Genomic DNA, 21,430 nt, shown 5'->3' with positions numbered 1-21,430 from the left:
AACTCTAACTATAGGATTTATCAAAAAGGAAAGTCTTAAAACTGGACAATGTGTCAGCCTCATGGACATAAACTGGAAGTTGGTTCCACAAGAGAGGAGCCTGAGAACTGAAAGATCTTCCTCCTTTTCTGCGTTTCGAAACTTTAAGTAAACCTGTGCAGTCTGGGAGTGAAATGCTCTGTTAGGAAAATATGGAGCAACAAGATCTGTAATATAAGGTGGATCTAGGTTGTTGAGGGCTTTGTAGGAGAAAAGTAAGATTTTGAATTCAATTCTGAATTTGACAGGGAGCCAAAGGAGAGAAGCTAAAACTGGAGAGATATGATCTCTCCCACTAACTCCAGTTTAGACATTAAAACACACAACAGGCCACAGTTTGTCCAAGGGGAACACAGTTCTTTCTTTGACATCCTGTCTTTTGTCGTAAAACTCTCTTGCAGTTGTTTAAATTCACTCAATCAGCCTCGCCGTGAAGTAGGTTAATAACATGCAGTGGATTAAAGGTTTGAGTATCTGCAACGCTTCTACGCCGAAGAACTGCTTCAACAGGAAAACATAAAGCTATCACAATAAAATTGACTGGCAAGTCTGTGCTGAGGTGCACCACGCTTCAAATCCAGTGACATGTTCATTTCTGTCTCCTGTAAGGCCCCGCAAAGCAAGCGAGGGGCTTCACAGGCCCGGTACATTACATGGGTTAGTCATGGCTCAGACTGAATTAAACATAGGAAAAGAGTTTCTTTTTATCTTCTGCCAAAGTGCTAAATCTGACCACTGCAGCCGATCCTCGCCCACTTCAAATCCTCCCTTTGATAGTGGAAAGCGTAGGAGCTTCAGACGGATCAGTTTGTCCTCATTTTTTAATGTTTCACTCGCCGCTTGATGTTTGCAGCCGAAAACAAAAATCATACAGAAAAAAGAATTTCCCATGCAGAGCAAACGTGTTAAATTGACATCGTCATTCTTTGTCTATTGCACAGTTTCTCGTTTCTTTTGTAGGTAATATTATTGAAGGCCTGGCGTTCCTAGAAGTTGTGCATATCGCCCGCCACCTTTCAGTCCTGGGATTTTAAAGTCACATCATCTTATGATGGGAAATGAAGGCGTTGGAGGTGTTTAGGTCAAATCTTGTCACATCAGACCAAGTCAGCTGTGGAGGTCATCTTGATTGAACATGACTCCAGACGTTAATTAGCTGCAGATGTACATCTACTATTTACATTCTGAGAGTTTAATCAAAATCCATCTAAATAAATCCATATCCAACCAAAAGTTTTCAACAAACATCTTGCTTGATATGTAAAGTTTTACTTGAGCACAAGTCTCAGCTACTGTCACACCAAACTCTAGCACAATTTCTCCAAAATTAGCTAAATGATAGACATTTTTGTGTTTGATGAGTGTGATCAGCTGTGGCGGCCATCTTGAATTGGGTTTACTCAGAAAGTGAAATAGTTGTAGATGTGCATCTAGTGAGTACTTTTTGAGAGTTTTAATCAAATCCGTCCCCTGGTTCTTGAAATATTTCGCTAACAGACAAACAAACAAATACATACACATCAAAATATTATCTCTTACCTTTTGGAAGTGGGCAATAATAATAACATTGATGATAATAATAATGATAGAATATGTATATAATCAGACTTGTGTGAGCTTTTACTCTTTTTTTTTTTTTGGAGTCAATTTGAGTCAAGGCACGGGCGTGATTTTTGTTTTTTGGGACTCATCTTTGCTTGCAGGGAGTTGTGATATTTTTATACAAGTAGGGATGAAAGCCTAAGGTCGTGTGGCTAATGAGATACCAACGCAGTGGGAATGATGGTTTTAATTACTGCCCAGGACCAGTCCACGAGGGGTGATTGGTGAAGAGCATGCTGAGTGTCCTAGGTTGGGAGTTCACATTGATGCCAGTCATGCTGTGTCTGGCTGCCTTTGATGCTCACTCCCCTCTGCTTTATTCCCACAATGTGCTTATTAGATTCTTTGCTGCCCGTGCTTCACTGCACCTTTGTTCAAACCAGTGCCTTGGACAAAGAGGGGCATTACCACAGAGACTTTAACTTGGACTCCCCCAAAACTTTCAGGGATGCAGAGGGTAACTTAATCTGCTCTGGACTGCAAAGCTGCAGTGCTCCCACACTGTATAAAAGGATTTTACAACAGTATGACATACCTTGACTAATTAGAAATGGAGCATATTATAAAATGTAAATATAAACTTAATGCAATGACTTTTTAAATCTCACACACCCTTATTTGATTCACAATGGAATGCAGTAAACATATTAAAAGTTTAACTGTAACACTAACCCATTTTTAGAGGAAAAATAGGGTAACTTTTATTTTACGGCTGCGTCACATTTGCATTTCTTGTGCTTTCATTTGCAGCCAAGACTCGGCGAACACAGGACTTGGAATTTAATATATATTTAATAGATCTAAAAGCAAAAGCTGACATGCAGCAAACTTACAAGAACTCAAGTTTAAGTAGTTTTTTTTTAATTATCATTCGCATCACATGTGGTACATGAGGTGGAACGAAATTGTGTACACAGGGTCGCAGTTACATCCAACAGTAGCAAAAATATAAATTGTAAAAAGAAACAGTAATTAAGGATCTAAGATGTAAAGTAAGAAATACGCTAAACAATAATAGTGCAAAACAACACGTCGAACAACAGCAGCACGAACATAAGTCTGTGTGAGTAGATGAGTACGAATGAATACAGCAGCATGAAATAATCAGCAGCATTAGATCAGCAGCATGGAGATTCTGCAGCACATATCACCAGTCAAAGTGGCATTACTCAGGAGGGAGGCAGACACAGGACATGAACAGGATACAATGCCTGGACAAGGAAGAACACGGAGATGCAGAAGAACGTACGCTCTCATCAAGACCTCGTTACAAATTACAAAGAGCGTCCTTTAAAACTACATGGCTTCATAGTAGAAGAGTCCAGGTACTGAACTGACTGGACTGCAGTCCAGACCTCTCACCAGTTGAAAACATTTGGTGCATCAAGTGTGTGCCTTACATTCAAGGAATTGTAATGGATATATTCTACCCAAATCAAATAAGTGCAACCTGTTACATCCATTTTATTAGTTAAATTTTACCAGCTTGTTTTTACAGTGTATTGTGCAGTAGAGAGAGTCTGCAGGTTAAAAAACGTTTTATAAATGCACCATGGCGTCATGTGTCACCTAGCATGGCCAAGCACTAACATGAGCGTTAATCTAGTAATCGCTTTTCTGTCATAATTAATGGGGTTAAATACAATATTTTTCCTGATAAGCTGTGAGACACCCCCCCCCCCCCCCCCGCGCTCCCAGCAGGAGGTTGTTGCTGTGCTGCTCTCTGTTCTCTTGCAGCCCAGCTGTGGACCAAACCTTGTTGACTTTTCAGAGATCACAGTGAGCCAACCTCTCTGCCTCTGCAGGATTTAGCTCAGACCTCCTCTTCTTCGTCTTCAACCACCTTGACTTCCTCTTCAAAAGAAAGAAAGAAATAGAAAAACCAATAAGACAGAAAAAGAATATTTAAAAAGAAATAACAACATGTTTATAAGATGTCTTCATTATCGATGGATCCAGAATCCATAAGCCATTACTGCTCCTTTCCCTTCTAAATAACTCAACATGGACCTGAAGCTTGAGATAAAACACAACCCACTGAGCACTATAGTCGTCAAGTCAACTTTATTTATAGAGCACATTTAAAACAGAACCTGTTATCAAAGTGCTTAACAACAACAACAACAATCAATGGGAGTAAAATTAAAGAGAAAAAAATATAATACACTAATAATAATAACTGAAGAATTAATAAAAAGCATTTAAAACATAGGGTCACAGATTAAAAAACACTAGATCAATTTACACTGTGTGAAATGCCTGCGAGAACAGATGTGTTTTTAGCAGGGATTTGAAGTGAGGACGGGAGGTGGCCTGCCTGATGTTGGGGGGCAGGTTGTTCCAGAGTTTGGGGCCCATGACTGAAAAAGCCCGATCTCCTCTGAACTTCAGTCTTGTTTTTGGAACAGCCAAAAGCAGGTGATCGGATGATCTCAGGGCCCGAGAGGGAATGCAAGGTTCCAGTAGCTCAGAGAGGTAAAGGGGTGCGAGGCCATTTAAGCATTTGAAGGTCAACAGAAGAATTTTAAAGACTATCCTCATACGAACAGGGAGCCAGTGAAGGGAACAGAACTGGTGTAATATGTTCAGACATACAAGTTCTGGTTAGAAGCCGAGCAGCAGCATTCTGGACGAGCTGAAGATGTGAGATGGAGGCCTGGCTCACCCCAGCATAGAGTGCATTGCAATAGTCCAATCGGGTCGTGACAAAGTCGTGGACTAGTTTCTCAAGGTCGGGTCTGGACAACACTGGCTTGAGCTTAGCTACCTGTCTGAGTTGGAAGAAGCTTTTCTGCAGAACAGAGTTGATTTGTTTGTCAAACTTGAAGTTAGAGTCTAAAACCATCCCGCGATTTTTACCAGACTGCTTAAGATATGGCTGAAGAGAGTCCAGGTTGACAGGATCAGTAGCGGCAGTTGAGCTAGAGCTAAAGACAATGACTTCAGTCTTCTCATTGTTAAAACTTAAGAAATTTGAAGCCATCCAGGCCTTAATGTCATCCAGACATTTTAATAGAGGGTGAATGGAGCAAACACTTGCTGGTTTCACAGGCAGGTAGATCTGACAGTCATCAGCATAACAATGGAATGAAAGACCATGTTTCCTCAGGATGGACCACAGTGGGAGCAAATAGAGTGAGAACAGAAGGGGTCCGAGAATCGAACCCTGTGGGACCCCACAAGAAAAAGGTAATGATTATATATTATTATTATATATATATATTATTACCAACCTTGACACAGAAACTCCTGCCACTCAGGTATGAGCGGAACCATTCTAATGCAGCACCTGTGATCCCAACCCACTGTTCCAGTCGTGATATAAGGATACTGTGGTCAACAGTATCAAAAGCAGCAGTAAGGTCCAGGAGCACAAGTACCACAAATTGACCAGAATCGTTTGATATCATAATATCGTTACAAACCCTTACTAATGCTGTTTCAGTGCTGTGGAGTTGCTTAAAACCAGACTGAAAAATCTCGAAGATTCTGTTCTCATTCAAAAACTTGTTTAATTGAATTTTGGACAGGAAGGGAAATTTTGAGATTGGTCTGAAATTTGAGCAAGTCGAAGGGTCACGTCCATGTTTCTTAATTAATGGATGAACTACTGCATGTTTGAAAACATCAGGAACCACACTTGTCACAATACTACTATTTACAATAGTAAGAACAGAGGGTCCAATCGTGGGTAGGACTTGTTTGAAAAACGATGCAGGAATGGGGTCAGCGGCGGAACCGGAGGGTTTCATCTGACCAACCAATACCTATCAACAATTGTTGATAGGTATTGTTTTTTATGTTAACAAAGAAAAAGACCAAATGTATTAAAATAAATAAATTTAAGCATTTTTCTCTTGAGACCCCCCACTTTGATCAAATAAAATATGTATGCCACATGTGGCCCAGAGCCACAGGTTACTCTGTCCTAAACATTCCTTTCATTTTTCTTCCTTTTGCACTTTTAGATCGTTTTCTGTGAATAAATCTCACATTTTCTGAGTTTGTTTACTCGCGCTCTGTATTCCAAGGCTATCAGTCCGAAGTTCTTGTTATTAAAAGAGCAGGAAACTACATGGAGTCACAACAGTTCATGTCCTTGGTGCTGATACTTGGCAGGAACAGTTTGATATGGTGGGTTGAATAATTTCTGGGAAAGAGGTTTGTTTTTGTCATTCTTGTGTTTACAAAAATTATGGTTTCCACTGTCGTATTTGTGTGATTTGTCAACAAAGTGTGGCATATGTAAGAGAAAACAGGGACTTTACAGGATTTTGATCACATTCTTTTCATCATTCTGACTCTTTTTAATTTCTGTCTTCTTTTCTCTGCCAGATTAGTTCATTCCCAGAGTTACAGCTTCCTCATATAGCAACATAAAGTTAGTGCCATAAGCTTAAAAACCACAAGTAATTTAAATATTTAATTTTTAAAGAAATAGAGATTTTGTTTTCACCATGACTATAACCATAGACGTTGCAATAATTATATGTGATGGGGACATGTCCACCCTCCTCATAAAAAAAAAATCCTCATTTGGACCCCTTCACATTTACTATGAAATATTAGTGCAACCAGCTGTGTTTCTATTTCTTCATAAACAAATCCATTCCACTTGATTAATAGGGGATCCTCAAACCATTAAAATTCCACTCTGGGTTTTCCTGGTTACCTACAACAACTCCACATCCCATGCAGTGTTTCCCCGAGGTCATCTGCCTTGGCAGGGCGCTTATGGGAGGAGGAGTGGGAGACACCTCTGTTTTGCACGCTAGCTTAGCACTACGTTAGAGCTAGCAGTTGTTGATGGGGTGGGGGGTTGTGTGAAAGAAATGGAGCACTACGTCTGTAGCATCTTAGCTAACACATCTGTTTTGCGCACCACTAGCTTATTGCTACGTAAGTTCTGGCTGTTTTTGACTGGGGTGGGGGGGTGTCTGGGATGCTTGAGAGAAGCGGAGCATGCTCTCTTCACACAAGGAGAGCTGTTGGTCAGGCTACTTTTTGTTGCTCTCTAAAATAGTTATTGAATCAAGTGTTTACTTATGTAGGTAAACATAGATGTTTAATAGCTCATTAAAATAAACCAGAATGCAGAAAATAGCATCTATTTTATTCAAACTTTTCTGGGTGAGGATCCCCCTCCTACACACACACCAGTGTACCCCCACCCCCCAAATGCTTTTGACGCCAATGACTATAATGCTCTGAAACTTTTAGGACAGATTAAAGCTGCTCTGAAGTTGTCTTAAATAAAACAAAATAGTGTATTTGAAAACAAAAATTGTAGCAAAATTCAACTCTGGTTTGTGTTTAATTGTTCAGTTTTTACTGACAGTGAAATTAGCTGTTTATAATCTTTACAATGAGCTCATAAATAAAGCATGATGTCTCAAACTGTGTTGGAAACAAAGATAATGTTATTTTATGTCTGTTTGTAAAGTAATGTCATAAAGACTGGGGGAAAAAAAAGAATAAAGTAAGAAACAAAATGTGCACAAAATGTTTTTTTTTTTTTACTGATGATGAATGAGTCCCTAAATTATAACCACTGTAAGAAGAATTTGTGAACAAATGCCAACTCCCTCAAGTGTTTGTTTACAACCAGCCTGATCAAGAAAGCTCATCAGAGACTCTACTTCCTCAGACGGCTGAGGCGAGCTGGTCTGGGAAGCTCAGTCCTCACCTCCTTCTACAGGTGTGCAGTGGAGAGCATCCTGTGCTCCAGCATCAACGTGTGGCATGGAGGCTGCACATCTGCAGAAAGAAAAGCTCTGCAGAGAGTGGTGAAGGCTGCACAGAAATCTGTCGGAATCAGCCTCCCCACCATCACAGACATTTACACCTCCAGATGCAGGAAGAGGGCCACCTACATCATGAAGGACCCCACTCACCCAGCACACACACTTTTTGCTCCACTCCCCTCAGGAAGGAGGTTAAGGAGAATTAAGTGTAGAACCACTAGACTGAGGAACAGCTTCTACCCTGAGGCTGTTAGACTCATGAATCTCTAACCAGAATAATCACTGTGAAAAACCACATCATGTTGCTGCTGATCTGTTTCATGTTGCTGCTGATCTGTTTCAATGTTGATGTGTTCATGCGTGCACATCTGCTCACAGACTCATGTTCATGTTTGTGCTGATGTTCAATGTTTTATGTTATGAGTGCTTAGTGTATATTTAGTTGATGTTTTTCTTAGTTCATATCTTAGATGTTATTACTGTTTTTCTTATACATTTTATTGTTGGATGTAACTGGGACCTTGTGTACATAATTTCGCTCCACCACATGTACCACATGAGGTGCGAATGACAATAAAGAAACTCTGACTCTGACTCTGACAACCGAAGTGGCATGTGAACAATGCAGATGGCCGTGGAATCGTTTGAATATTTTGATCTGTTGTTACGTATTTATGCTCAGATTTGTTGCATCCAGTTTGCAGAAAGGCTTTAAAAGAATCAGCATTGAAATAGATTTGAAAACGTTATATTTTTATGAAAACAAAAGCTGATAAGACTCATTTTTTCAGAAGCTGTGCAAGCAGTTCAGCCTGAAACTGTTTCCAGAAACTGATCGCAGATTCACTCAAATATTTCTGCTCATTAAAGTTGTGAATCAAATTTCCATTTGGTTTTCGGCAGATTCAGTAGAGTAATTTGTTTATATTGAGTGTGAACCCACATTTGAGATTTGCATGTAATATCTGAAAAACTCCCAGAGTAAACACCAAAGTGCATGCTCAACAATCCAGATATGAATCCAACAATGTTCAGTCAGGTCATCTGGACAGTTTCTTTTTTCTTTTTTTGCTGAAAAGTTTTGTCCTTCATCTAAAGGACTTCTTCAGTCTGAGGAGCCACAAACAAACTGAGTCCTACAAACAGCATGCTCCATAGTAAATCTGGATATCGACATAGGCCGATACCGATACTGTCCCGATATCATATTGATTTTATATGAGGCTGTAATAATCTCCTCTCAAGTACAATTTGTACAAATATATGCATGTCCAAAAAGGCAACATGAGGTAAGTTTTATGAATGTTGGATAAGTGTCAAAGTTAGAATTAAATTCTGCTAACACAAAACATGGTTCTTTTTTATTCCTAGCTTTAAAGTGGATATTAAAGTGATTAGATGGCTTCAAACATCTGTTCATGGCATAAACCAGCACAGACGTGTTCCTGTTTTTAGTAATTTACATCACTTTATAATGTAGCTGGTTTTGTTTTGTTTTTATATATATATAATTTTCTTGTATTTTTCAATTCTTGTGCTTTTTTATGATTGTCTACTAAGTGTACTGATAAATATCTCCTGGAGGGTAAACTATATCTTGGCTGCAAGTATCAAGCTGAGAAATCCTTTGTTTTCTACAACTGGTAGTCACGGTCATTAATTACGATGAAGTTTAGCAACTTCTCTGTAAACTTTGAGGGCTTCAGCGGTGTGTTACTGTCGTTCAGTCCGGAGAAGGCAGTCTGATTTTGTTCAGCCGCGCTCAGTCTGACTGTCAGACTGCCTTCTCCGGACTGAACGAAAATAACAAACCACTGAAGCCCCGGAGCTCGAACAATGTCCAACGTAAAACTGACGTTACTGCGGTTTAATGTGGCGCTATGGCTCTGCAGACATTGCACGTTGCCGTCTTGTTTTGTGCTGTTTCTAGTGTAAAATATTTCCACACAGCGGACATGTTTAGATGAAAAGTTGGTTAGCTGTTAGCCACAGTGCTACTGCACGTTGTAGCTGGCTGCAAACTATGAAATGGATTTCCTGAACGTGAGGCGGGTCTTATTACTCTGGGCTCATGAGACATGCCTCCGTTCAGGAAATCCATTCCATAGTATGAAATCAACGTGCAGAGCAGCTGGCAGGGAATCACATGTGGAGATGTTTTACTTGAAGACAGACATGCATCATGGATCAGCAATCTCTGCAGGCTGGATCGTAAAAATCTGATACGTAACTTATGCTGGAATTGGAGTCCCATACCTATACTGGATCGGATCGGCCCCATCCCTAACATATATAAAGGCATTTTAAGCCCTTCCCACGCTCTTGCAATATTCTAAACAATGTTTCTAAACTCTAAACAATATGTTTCAAACTCAAGGCCCGGGGGCCAGATGTGGCCTTTGTTGGCATCTTATTTGACCACCAAGATGATATGTGAAACGTAAAATACTTCTATCTCTTGAATTTTTTTCTGTAATCTTTGATTATGATGTTGAAAGAACAACAGAGAACATCAAATTAGACCAATCAAACTCTTGCTGAGGAACCTGTGACCAAGAAAAGATGTTCGGTATCTGATTTGAGTTAATGTAGTCTCTGAAATTGGCCCTTAGTTTGGAAAAGGTTTTAAGTTTGGCCCCTTTTGTAAGTGAGTTTGACACCGCTGCTCTAAACGCTCTAAAAAGCACAGAATGTCATGATTTCACCTGCAAGCACTCTTGGCCACGCCCATTTAGCCACAATGCACGCTGAACAGCTGATCAGCTGATCAGCTGCAGCAGGAAGTTTATCCTGCAACAGTGTGAGCTGCACAAAGCTGCAGGAGGTGCTAAATAATTCAATGTAATTTATTTTCAATAAAACATTCATACCGATTTTGTGGCTCATCCATCAATCAGCCATTGTGTGTGATGTCCAATGTTATTTTGAAAAACTGCGATAGAGCGAGTCCACGATAAACAAACCGCAAATTAGTGAGGGAGTACTGTACATCTTATGTTTTATTTTACACTTTTCAATACTTTATACTTTCATTTCTTTTATTAACATTTCAGGTTTACAGTTTCGTGTACTGTACACAACTTTTTTAGGTATTTTTCGCTGAAACTTATCTCCCTCATGAACTGGACAAATATGAACGTCTGATTAATCTATTTTTCTATCTTCATTGTTAAAGTCACAACATACTTCTGTAATTAAAGATCTGCTGTGTATTTCAGAGTCTTACCTCGACAGCTTATTCTGTGCAGCTTATTTTTGATGCAATGGTGCCCGCATCTTCCGTAGACACAAAAACACTCTCATGCAGAGCAGATTAGTTGCCATGGTATGCAAGAAGGGAATAATCTAATTTTCCTAACCCGCTTACGTATATCATGGTATGATCCTTATTATTAGGAATTCCCTCTTGCTCTGGTTTTTGGGTTCAGGCCTAATAGAGTCCCTGTGAATTATGTAAACCCAAAGCTTTGATCTTGTTTTGTTTCTAATGATCGAAGCAGGAAATGAGGTTGAAGACAAAAACCATGAATCCACACAGAAACGAGTTGGTGAAAAATGTGTATTTTGGGGGGTTGTGCAGGCAGTTTGATACACTAACTGCGTTCTGTTTCCTTTCATCAGCTTTGGGCTGTAGGATCTCACAGAGCGTGATTAGACTCTGTGCCCTGCTGGAGGCTGCAGGAAGAGCTTGAAGCCTGAAGCGCATTCATCAGTGTCCTTAGCAGGGTGCACCTTTCTCAGCTTCACACCCCTCAGCTCGCAGCCCTCTCACTGACACAAGTTTTTCTTTTTCATTTTATCTTTTCCTCTATGGCCTTTTTTTTTTTTGCCTTCTTCCTGTCGAAATAGTATTGCTTTTGAAGAAAACTTTCGTCCTTTTTGTTATCCATCAAAGCTTTCTTGGTGCTGCACCTCTGTGGAGCTGGCACCTTGTTCAGTATTGTATGTAAATCCCACCTCCAGCTGCTCCATCCACAAACGCCGGATGTTGCTGTAAAGACGTGCAATAATGTTCATCTGTGTGTCTGATTTCAAAATATCTTATGAACCAGAGGGCAAAACTGATTACAACTTGCAGATGTACATCTACACTGATTAGGTTTGGCAATGTGATTCAAGATGGCCGCTGCAATCAACCAACCTTACAAATCACAAAGATGTCTTCAGTCGCTGAGCTTAGTTTTTGGGTTGTGGTGGCTGAGACTAATCCCCAACACATAATCACAGTGGTTAAAAAAAAATTAAAAAAAATCACACAAGATATTTGTCAATATCCATTTGGAGTTTGTTAGCAAAATATCTCATGAACCACTGTGTGGATTTTAATGAACCTTTCTAGTCATGATCACTGGATGTGTTTCTACAAGTGATTAACTTTTAGAGCCAACCCAAACCAAGGTAAGTGCCATAGCCATCTGAACTTAGAAAGCACAGAAAGTACTCTAACTCTGACAATTTTACAAATATGTGGCTAAAATTTGCAGCAGCAGCTCAGACTAATCTAAGTGCTACTGAGTGTGGGAGGTATTTGTCAAAAACTTTAGCTTTAACTGTGGACTCACCTGTATGTCACTCGACAGGTTTTACCGAAGGTTTTAAAAAGTAATCATTGGACGTACATCTATAACTGAATAGCTTTTAGAGTCAGCCCACTCCAATATGGCCACCACAGATAACAGGCATTAATTAACATGATAATGGCTGTAAATCTGTCTGTTTTATGAATACTGAGCTCAGATTAAATGTGGTAGTAGTGGAGAGTCATTTACAACATATACTCTGAGCATGGCATTTTTATAAGGGGAGTGGTGGCACAGAGGGTGGGGCTATGATTGTAAGGTTGCCAGTTCAACTCCCCAAACCGACAACATCAAAATGTGGGTGGGAAAAGTGAAATGTCCACACCTGCCTCCACCTTCATTTGCCCCACTCTGGGCCCTTAACTCTCTGCTCCACACAAGAGGGCTGTGGTAGCTCGGTGGTCTGTGGTTGTGTCAGGAAGGGCATCCGGTGTAAAAACAATTGCCAAATCTGCGTGCGAGTTAGTTCACTGTGGTGACCCCTGAAGAAGGGAGAAGCCGAAAGAAAAAGAAAAAACCTCTGAGCATGGCATTTTGCAATAGTGTGTATGATTTTGTATTAATTTCGAGATCTGAACAAAACGGCTACAACTTCATTATCTTAGTGTAAAACTCTCACTTGAAAGGCAGTGGGTGATATGCATTCCTCAAAGGAATGCTTGGCTTTTTTCATCTCTCTTGTGCTTTATGTTTCCCATTTTTACACGAGTCGGCCTTGATGACATTCAAGTCACTGTCTTTTGCTTCATCTCTCCTCAGTCATTCTCCAGCAGGTAAACAGTGACTAAAGCAGGTCCTCCCAGAATCGTCCCTCAGGTCTGAATATATAATCAGTCTTAGATCTCAGACATGAAAGACGTGCATACATCCTCCTAAGATGCCCTCTGAGGTGCCAGGTTCCCTTTCAAAAAGAAGAATGTGGAGCAGAAAGGAAAAGTTTGGCAAGAAATAATAACACAAGATTGAGCTTCACTCAAAAGAAGTAAAAAAAAAAAAGTCCTGACTTTGTGAAATTATTCTTGACACAAATGAAAGATTATTAAACTTAAATGTAATTATTCAGCTTTAAAAGAAGCCTTCATGTATTTCTTGGCTGTATAGCTATACACTACTCAATCCTGGTTCTCGCAGGCCACCTCGATTTAAATCAGCGGATGAGCAACAGGCTTCTGCAGAACACAAAGAGGTGATTCAGCTATTAAATCAGGTGTGTTAGAGCAGTGAAATATCTAAAACATGCAGGATATTGGATATAAGGACCAGGATTGAGGACCACTGCTATACTTTTCACATTTGGCGAGTTTACTATTCAAAAAAGCATAATAGTTATACACAGCATTTGTCTGTATGGGATTATAAATTTATAAATTAGACTTGGTTTTTCATTTTGAGAGGGAGACTATGGCAGTCATTTTCACTTTTATCACGCTGAAAGGGTAAAGCTCAAATGCTAACTTGTCAGTTTGTTAATTAAAAAAGCATATCTGAGATGTTAAAATGTTAAATTGCTATTCTTACTCTCTGACCAAAAAGACTGCAAATTAAGCGTTTGGCTCCATCTGCTGGCCTTAATTGAAATTACACCATTAAGGAGCTCACAAAGAACAGCAGTGTAATACTGCGCTTCAAGAAATAGTTCTTTCAGTTGTGAATACTTACATTTTTTTGTTGTTGTAATTCTTAGATAACATTTGTATTAATTTTATGTAAATAGTTTATCTTGTAAAAATATTTATGTGCCATAAAACCCAAGGTTTGGCCAGAAAAACATATATTATTATCCGGTGACGCATCCACCCCCCCCCCCCCCCCCCCCAAAAAAAAAGTAGTTCTGGCATAATTATCATCGGAAGGTTGTTACTTCAGTTGGTGTAGTCCTTAATAGTTGTGGAGAAGCAAGTTTTTTTTTACCGATTAAAGAAATTGTCCACAAGTGAGTACTTTTTTAAAACTAAATTTAACAAACATACTAGCAATAACAACAACAGAAAAAGTAATACCGCTTTTTTTTTTCTTTAAAGAAAAAAGGTTAATCGTTGTTTAACTACGTGACAAGCCATGAAAAGTCTAGATATATTTGCCTCGGCTTATCGGACATTATTTTCCATAATATTTCTTATTTTAAAATATTTTAAATGTACCTGTTAGCAGGTAGGCTACCACATGTTTGTAAATTAGCATTAACGAGGCCTTGTTAGCATCGCTGTGAAAAGCTAGGTAGCTGAGCATTTTTCTTACTCTTTTCACCAGTCTAGCTTATATTAAGAAAGTTGTGTTTGTGAAATTACGGTAGAAACCTTATTAATATAAATATTGTACTTTTTATTTTTTCTCTGAACAGCAGGTGCCTCGAACACTAGCCAAGATGTCTGGTAGGGCACGAGCAAGATCACGAGGCAGAGCACGTGGTCAAGAGACCACTGCTCCTGGAGCGGTAAGAGGTTCTGTTCATCCTACTACTTGCAAATGTCTGAAAAGCATTTCTGCTCATGTTCCAGTGTCAGTCATTACCTTCTTTCTTCATTATATTGTTGTACTGGTTTTATTGAAACAAAGTGGCTGTCATGTGGGTGTGTGACAAATAAAATTAACCTCATTATGTCACATGTAATGAAAAGTGGGAGCATATTCAAGTTGACCTGAAGTGCAACCTGAAGGTGGTGTAATGGAAAAAAAGCAGGTTGTGAGTTAGTTTGTCTGCAAAATGCTTCATTGTCACAAAAAACATTTTACCTTTGTTGGATTATGGAGCCATAATTTACATGCATGTAAGGGTGTCCTTCATAAGCTGAACACAATTTATTACTCTGCTATTCACTTTGTTACAAATGCTCCTTTAGAACACATCATTATCTCCTCTGCCCCCTTGGTAAATGGCCTTATCTGCGTCGTGAAATTCATTGGTTTACACTCATTTATAAGACACATCTGGGTTATTCACCTCCATATTTTAACTCGTGTACTGCAACTAGCACCGGTTTTGAAGTAAAACACCCATTCTCAATATTTGTAATACTTGTAAAACTTGTAAATTACGAGTCCTCGAGGCTCAATGTGACTAACCTGGTCAACAACACTAAAGACCAAATACTTGTCTCAGTTTCTACTTTTAAAAATGGTTTAAAAGCCATTTTAAAAGACTTTCAAATGTTTTCAAGCTTAGTAGTGTTATCGTTTGACTTTGACAATGAACTGTTGTTAATGTAATTTATGTTTCCTTGCTTGTTAATGACTTCTATATTTCACGGTTTTTCCTTCCCTTGACCCTACAAGTGCCTGTAGAACAATATGCTAGTTGTTTTCAGGAACATGTTCAGTGAATTTGTGAATAATTTTCATAGTGAAAAATCTTGTAAATTCATCTGGAAATAACAAGTTCATGTAGGTTTATTGTCATTCTCACCACATGTGGTACATGAGGTGGAATGAAATTGTGTACACAGGGTCCCAGTTACAGCCAACAATAATAAAAATATAAAGTGTAAAAAGAAACGGTATATAAGGATTTAAGATATACACTAGGCTGTGCGCTAAACATTAATAATGCAAAACTGAGCTGAAATATTTTGAATACGAGTACAGTGATTGTTGGGTATACTATGTCATCAGCCTGTCCAGAAATTTTAACAACAAACTACAAAAAAAACTTTTTGATACAGCCACTTTTATGGAAACCATTTCTGGTGCTGAATTCCAAAACTAGGTCGACCGAACCAAAAATACACTTCGCCACATGCGTAACTTTTGGGGAGATTATACATTACTTGTTTATTTAATTTTTTTTTTTATTGGGTTGACTTTGAATCTAAGGCAACCAAATTGGTTCCTTTTTAAAAATACATTTTACAAGTCTCATTTTAGTTGTAATTTATGTAGGTCTTTACGTTTTAATCTTGATGGTCTTTAAAAAGCTCTCAATTTAACTCGCTCACAAAACTCAATTTATAAAAATCAGAGTCGGGGTGGTAGGGTAGTGGAGCTATGGTTAAAGGACATTTTGGTAGGTAGGGTGCTTGCTTCTGTTGACGGGGCAAGGCGCCCTCCTTGGATAACGGTAGAAGAAACGCTGCATTTCAGTGTTTTCAATTGAGGGGTTGTGCGATGTATTTAAAAATATAGCACAAAATCCTTTTTCAGAGTATAAATTAACTTGCATCTTATTTTTCATTTTTATTTGCCAGATTGACAATTTATCCTCTAAAATGACTAATGGTATTTAATTCAAAGAAAAACTATTGACAGAATTTCAGAACATGCTGTAATTTATACTATTTATTTTTCCTATTTTACCATTTATTAAATTGCATTTGTCACCGTACAGTTACTTCTCTGTATGATTCTAAATATAATCAAGCTTAGTACATCCAAACACCTTGTTGCTAAAACACTGTGTAAAACTGAATTATTTAGACATTTATGATAAACTACAAACACCTGAAACTGACTCTCACAGGCAAAACTTTGTGAGTTTAGGGGAAGTTAGAGACAAACAGATTGGCTAAAATCTTGGAACAATAAATATATATCTTTTAGTGTTACTATTGTTAAAAGAACTAAAGCAGCAGATGCAGCCTCCTCCCTCATACATATGTTTAAAATGTAGACTTTAATAACTTATTAGATGTCATCACCTTCGGTTAGGGCAGTGGGGTGTCTTCATAAAGTAGTACAGGAAACACAGATTGGTGCTCTCATCTGCAGCCTCTCTAAGATGGGAACACTGCGCATTAGGAATGTGCGATATGGCATAAAATTCATATCACGTTATGTTTTGTATAAAACTTGCAATAGGAATGAAAAAAAAAGCATAGGATGTCCTTTTGCCATCATTTATTTTGAATTAAGAAAATTCCACTACTAGGTCCAGAAAGTTTTTAAATAATAAACAAATCAAGTATTAGGCTTCTTTCTTGTAGTGCAAAACAGAGCAAAAGATATCAAATGTAGTTTTAGCCATATGTTTTAAACAAAAGAATATGTTGTTAACTCTTAACAGTTTCCAGTCTTCTCACTTCAGAAATGAACAGCAACAGAGTAGCATTTTACACTGAAACACTTCACCCTCCAAACCTCTAGTGGGCGACTCCTTCCGCTTTAAGGAGAGCTGACACACAATGAGTCTGTGGCTCTGACCAGAGGGTCTCGCAGTAAAAAAATCACACAACACAGCGTTCTTTTCACAGATCAGACAGCAGGTTTCTGTAAAGCTGACCAACGCTTACTTTAACTTTCGACGGAAAAAAAACACGTTTCGATGGAACACAGCGTTTTGTGCATGCGTCCGAATACGGCAACACTACTGCAAGCTGGCCGTAGTGTGCTTGTAGCTTCGCTACTTAGCTCTCAAAGAAAATACTTTAACACCACTCGTGCACATTCAACTTAAAAAAGTAACGATTAAACCGACAGCTCTGATTTTACATCAGACACAGCATTACTGCGGTTAGCCGGTAGAAGACAGCTCTCTATCGTAGGCTAAATCTCTTATCGTTTCTACCGTGTACCGTTTATATCGCTTTCTTACTACGCATGCCCACCATGAATCAGACAGCACAACCCACCCTGCTCTGCTCCAGTTGGGTAGAACTGTTTAGTTTGTTGAAAGAATTGACAGTTTAATCCCTCTGCCATTAGAGGATTATCACTGAATGGCTTTTAAAAGACCACAAGAAACACTTTTTTTTGTTGATGTTTTCTTCTCCCCTTTCATTTTTAAAAGTGCCAGAAATCCGTCGCTGCGACAGAAACTTTAATCTATTTCACTTGGTTGTCCACAGGACAGCCTCGAGGCGAGATCTGATTGTTCAGGATGAAAATGGGTTGTCCCAGACAAAGGGAAACCGCTTATGTCGACCCCATCATAACACATGTTGCCACAAATCCTGTTTAAATGAAACTACATTTTTATTTTCTTCCCCCTTACAGAGTCAGGCCCAGGAGCCTGCACCAGCTCCTGCCCCTGTTACAGGGAGGGAGCTGGTTGGTAGAGGGAGGCAGAAAACTACTCCAGGACCCTTTTCTGAAGAAGGTACAGTCAAACTTGTGATATATTTTTTGTATCAGTACAACCAAAACAATTGAGCATGAGAAATTACAGAACTCAGACTTGATAACATAAATAATTGGATGTATTTTATTTATTCAATGCTCTTTAAAGCCTATTTTTTAGAATATACAGTGTAAAATTGCCGTATTAAAATTCATTATTTTGAAATTTCTAATTTACACTTGATGTTCATACTGGTCGCGACTGTCCTAATGTCTTTTTTTTTTTTATTAGCTGTTCTACAGATTTCAGCTGGATTTCAGCAGGTGAAGCTGGGAGAAAGAGGTGGACACCGTCGTGATTTTCATGATACAGGAATTAACACCAGACAAGCAATGGAGCATGTGAAGGACTCAAAGACTGGTTAGTCAATTTAAGTTAGCATACTCCAGCACATTTTTACGTAGTATGGTGTGAGGGAACGGAATAATCCCTAAATTTCTACTTGTACTTCTACAGGTACATCTGGAGCTGTTATAAAGTTGTCAGCCAACTTTATACGCATCCTGTCCCGTCCCCAGTGGGTCCTGTATCAATACCACGTGGACTTCAAACCACCTATGGAATCACGGCGCCTGAGATCTGCCCTTCTCTTCCATCATGAAGAAGTACTTGGTCCAGCACGCAGCTTTGATGGAGCCCTGCTTTTTCTGCCTCAAAGACTTCATAGCAAGGTATCAACAAATTATATCTGTTCCTATCTACTTCCTTTGACATGAACTGTAAAGCTTATTTTTGTATCATCGCTACTGTCAAACGTATACTATTTAATATTTAGATGTACTGGTTGGAAAAGTCATAAATGCAACATTTTTGATGACACTGTACAAAAGTGATCAAACTGTATAAAAATTTGACTTTAGGTGGTGGCTCAATTTAAAAAAAGTTGTGAAGGATCTGTTATCTGCCACTCCCCCCACGACATTTGAACAAACCTTTTTCTTCTTTTTTACGAACGTGATGAATTGGATGTGTAGGAGACTGTACTTCATAGTGAGACGAGGAATGGGGAGAAGGTTCAGATAACTGTCACTTTGACAAATGAGTTGCCACCTACATCACCAGTGTGCATTCAGTTTTACAATATCATGTTCAGAAGGTAAGTTTTACATTTTCTAAAGTTTTAAAAACTTTTACTTAGTAAGGGATAAAATACATCAACAGTTTCATTTTATTGTGTTTTGGGTAATGTAAAGTTTAATGTGTTTATTTTTTACAGGATTTTGAGGATTCTTAACATGCAACAGATTGGACGAAACTACTACAACCCTAATGATCCACTCAACATTTCACAGCACAAGTATGTCAACAATTTATTTCTTTATAAATTGTGCATTTCAAAATTTGTGAGCAAAGTGCAGCATTCCTAAAGTGTAAGCTGTCATTTTCTGAGTTAAAGATGTAGAAGAATGTAACTATTACCATATAAGATTTAAGATAATATTTTTTGTTTAACTTACAGTATTTAAATTCCCAGTTTTAAATTTTGCTTCACAAGTCGGTGTAAGTACAACAGCCAAAAAACAAACTATAATCTAATTTGAATAATGGTCACATATAAGAAGTGAGAAGACACAGCTGTCAATTTACAAACTTGGTGTTTGTACTTTCATAGCACTTGGGCGGCTGTGGCTGAGTGGTTAGAGCAGTCGTCCTCCAATGCGAGAGTTGGGGGTTCGAATCCACCAGCAGTCACATGCTGAAGTGTCCCTGGGCAAGACACTGAACCCCTCATAACCTCTGATGTGTCCCATCAGTGTATGAATGTGATCTAAAGCACTGATTATTCTCATTAGAATGATTTGTTCAATTAGCTTTGTGTGGTAAATGAGGCACAGATTGAAGTGTAAAGCGTTTTGAGTATCTTGAAATAAGATAGAAAGGCGCTATATAAGTACAGTCTATTTACCATTTACAGTCCATTTATTTTTATTGCCTTGTTTTTGATAGACAACGGTCGCAATTCCTTAGCATCACCTGTAATCTAGAATTCGCCTACAGTGAAGTTCACTGTCAAAACTGCTGCTTTTGGTGGTAACTTGTCATTTAAAGACTTTATAACATTAAAATGTGGAAAAACGGGTTGCACTAGGGCTCAACGATATGGCCAAAGCTTTTCACAATATATTTCTTAATTTAGTTCGATAATGACACAATTCGATATTGATATAAACAATATAAAAGCCTCAGAAAAAAGTTCACTGTCAAAACTGCTGCTGTTGGTGGCAACTTGTCATTTAAAGACTTTTTAACATTAAAATGTGAAAAAACGGGTTGCACTAGGGCTGGACGGTATGGCCAAAGCTTTTCACAATATATTTCTTAATTTAGTTCGATATTGACACAATTCAATATTGATATAAACAATATAAAAGCTTCAGAAAAACTGTACAAATAAATTAATGTTCACCTTTTATTTGTATTTAGCCTTCAAAAAAGGTTGAAATAATAGTCAGATAAACATAAAACTCAACTTTGTCAATATTAATAGTTTTAACTTAAAACAACAACATAACCTAACAACTCTAGAATGTATTTCGGAGCTGTAATTACTGTTAATTCGTCAGATCTGGTGAGGTTCGGAAATTATGGCTACGGGCTGGGGTCAGGTCGGATTTTTTGGACCTGAATGCAACTCTACCACCAAGTGGTGAACAGTTGACAGCTCTGCCCCTCTCTTCACCCAAGTGTTCAAGACATGGGGCCGCAGGTCCAATGACAAGATTACAAAATTGATCATCAACCTTTGACCTAAGGTGGTCTGGTACCAAGTCCACTCTATGCTCAAATATGTTTGTTATTGACAACCCATGCCTAGCACAAATCCAATACGCGAACACCATTTGTGTTCAAATCAGGGAGGCCATTCCTCTCAATCATCCCCCTCCCAGATGACTGTCATTGCCCACATGGCTATTGAAGTCACCTAGTAGAACAAGGGAATCCCCAGACGGCACCCCTTGCAGGACGACATCCAGGGACTCTCAAAAAACCGAACTAAAATGCTGTAGTTGTCATTTTATGTTCCCATACAATGACAAAATTGGTTCTCTGCATTTAACTCCTCGCACCTGAGATGCATTCAGGTGAAGCAGTGGGCAGCTATGCAAGTGCCCAAGGAGCAATTAGGGATTAGGCGTCTTGCTCAGAGACACCACAACATGTGGGAATGGCTGGGAGTCAAACCGTGACTTTCTGGTACCATGCCGGCTGCCCTACCTCTACTACATCTCAAACCCCGAGGGGCACAAACAACTGTCAGAACGTTCCCTCCTGCAGCCTGAAACCGTAGAGAGGCAATCCTCGTTCACCAGGGAAAACTTCCATCACGAAGACATTCATCCCAGGGCTTGTGAGCATCTCCACACCTGCCTCTCTCCCTGGGCAACTCTAGAGTAGGGGAGTCCAGCCTCTGTCCA

At 38.9% G+C, this 21,430-nt stretch overlaps 2 protein-coding genes across 2 annotated transcripts in view; one reads left to right on the top strand and one right to left on the bottom strand.

The window, feature by feature from the left end:
• Positions 1–21,430, bottom strand: part of rimbp2b (RIMS binding protein 2b) — a 200,827-nt gene that overhangs the window by 106,455 nt on the left and 72,942 nt on the right. The window lies entirely within an intron of this gene.
• The window catches only part of piwil1 (piwi-like RNA-mediated gene silencing 1), a 34,206-nt gene continuing 26,605 nt past the window's right edge, over positions 13,830–21,430 (top strand). The window contains exons 1-7 of the mRNA XM_037681177.1: positions 13,830–13,898; positions 14,307–14,399; positions 17,891–17,993; positions 18,246–18,374; positions 18,471–18,685; positions 18,989–19,110; positions 19,231–19,311. Coding sequence (XP_037537105.1) covers positions 14,331–14,399; positions 17,891–17,993; positions 18,246–18,374; positions 18,471–18,685; positions 18,989–19,110; positions 19,231–19,311 — 719 coding nt within the window. The 5' untranslated portion in view covers positions 13,830–13,898; positions 14,307–14,330. The remainder of the gene's footprint in view (positions 13,899–14,306; positions 14,400–17,890; positions 17,994–18,245; positions 18,375–18,470; positions 18,686–18,988; positions 19,111–19,230; positions 19,312–21,430) is intronic.

The sequence above is a fragment of the Nematolebias whitei genome, chromosome 8 (genome assembly GCF_014905685.2).
Source record: "Nematolebias whitei isolate Nwh7 chromosome 8, NemWhi1, whole genome shotgun sequence".
Taxonomy (NCBI): Eukaryota; Metazoa; Chordata; class Actinopteri; order Cyprinodontiformes; family Rivulidae; genus Nematolebias; species Nematolebias whitei.
The sequence above is the reverse complement of the archived record's forward strand: the minus strand, read 5'-3'. Positions and strand labels throughout refer to the sequence as shown.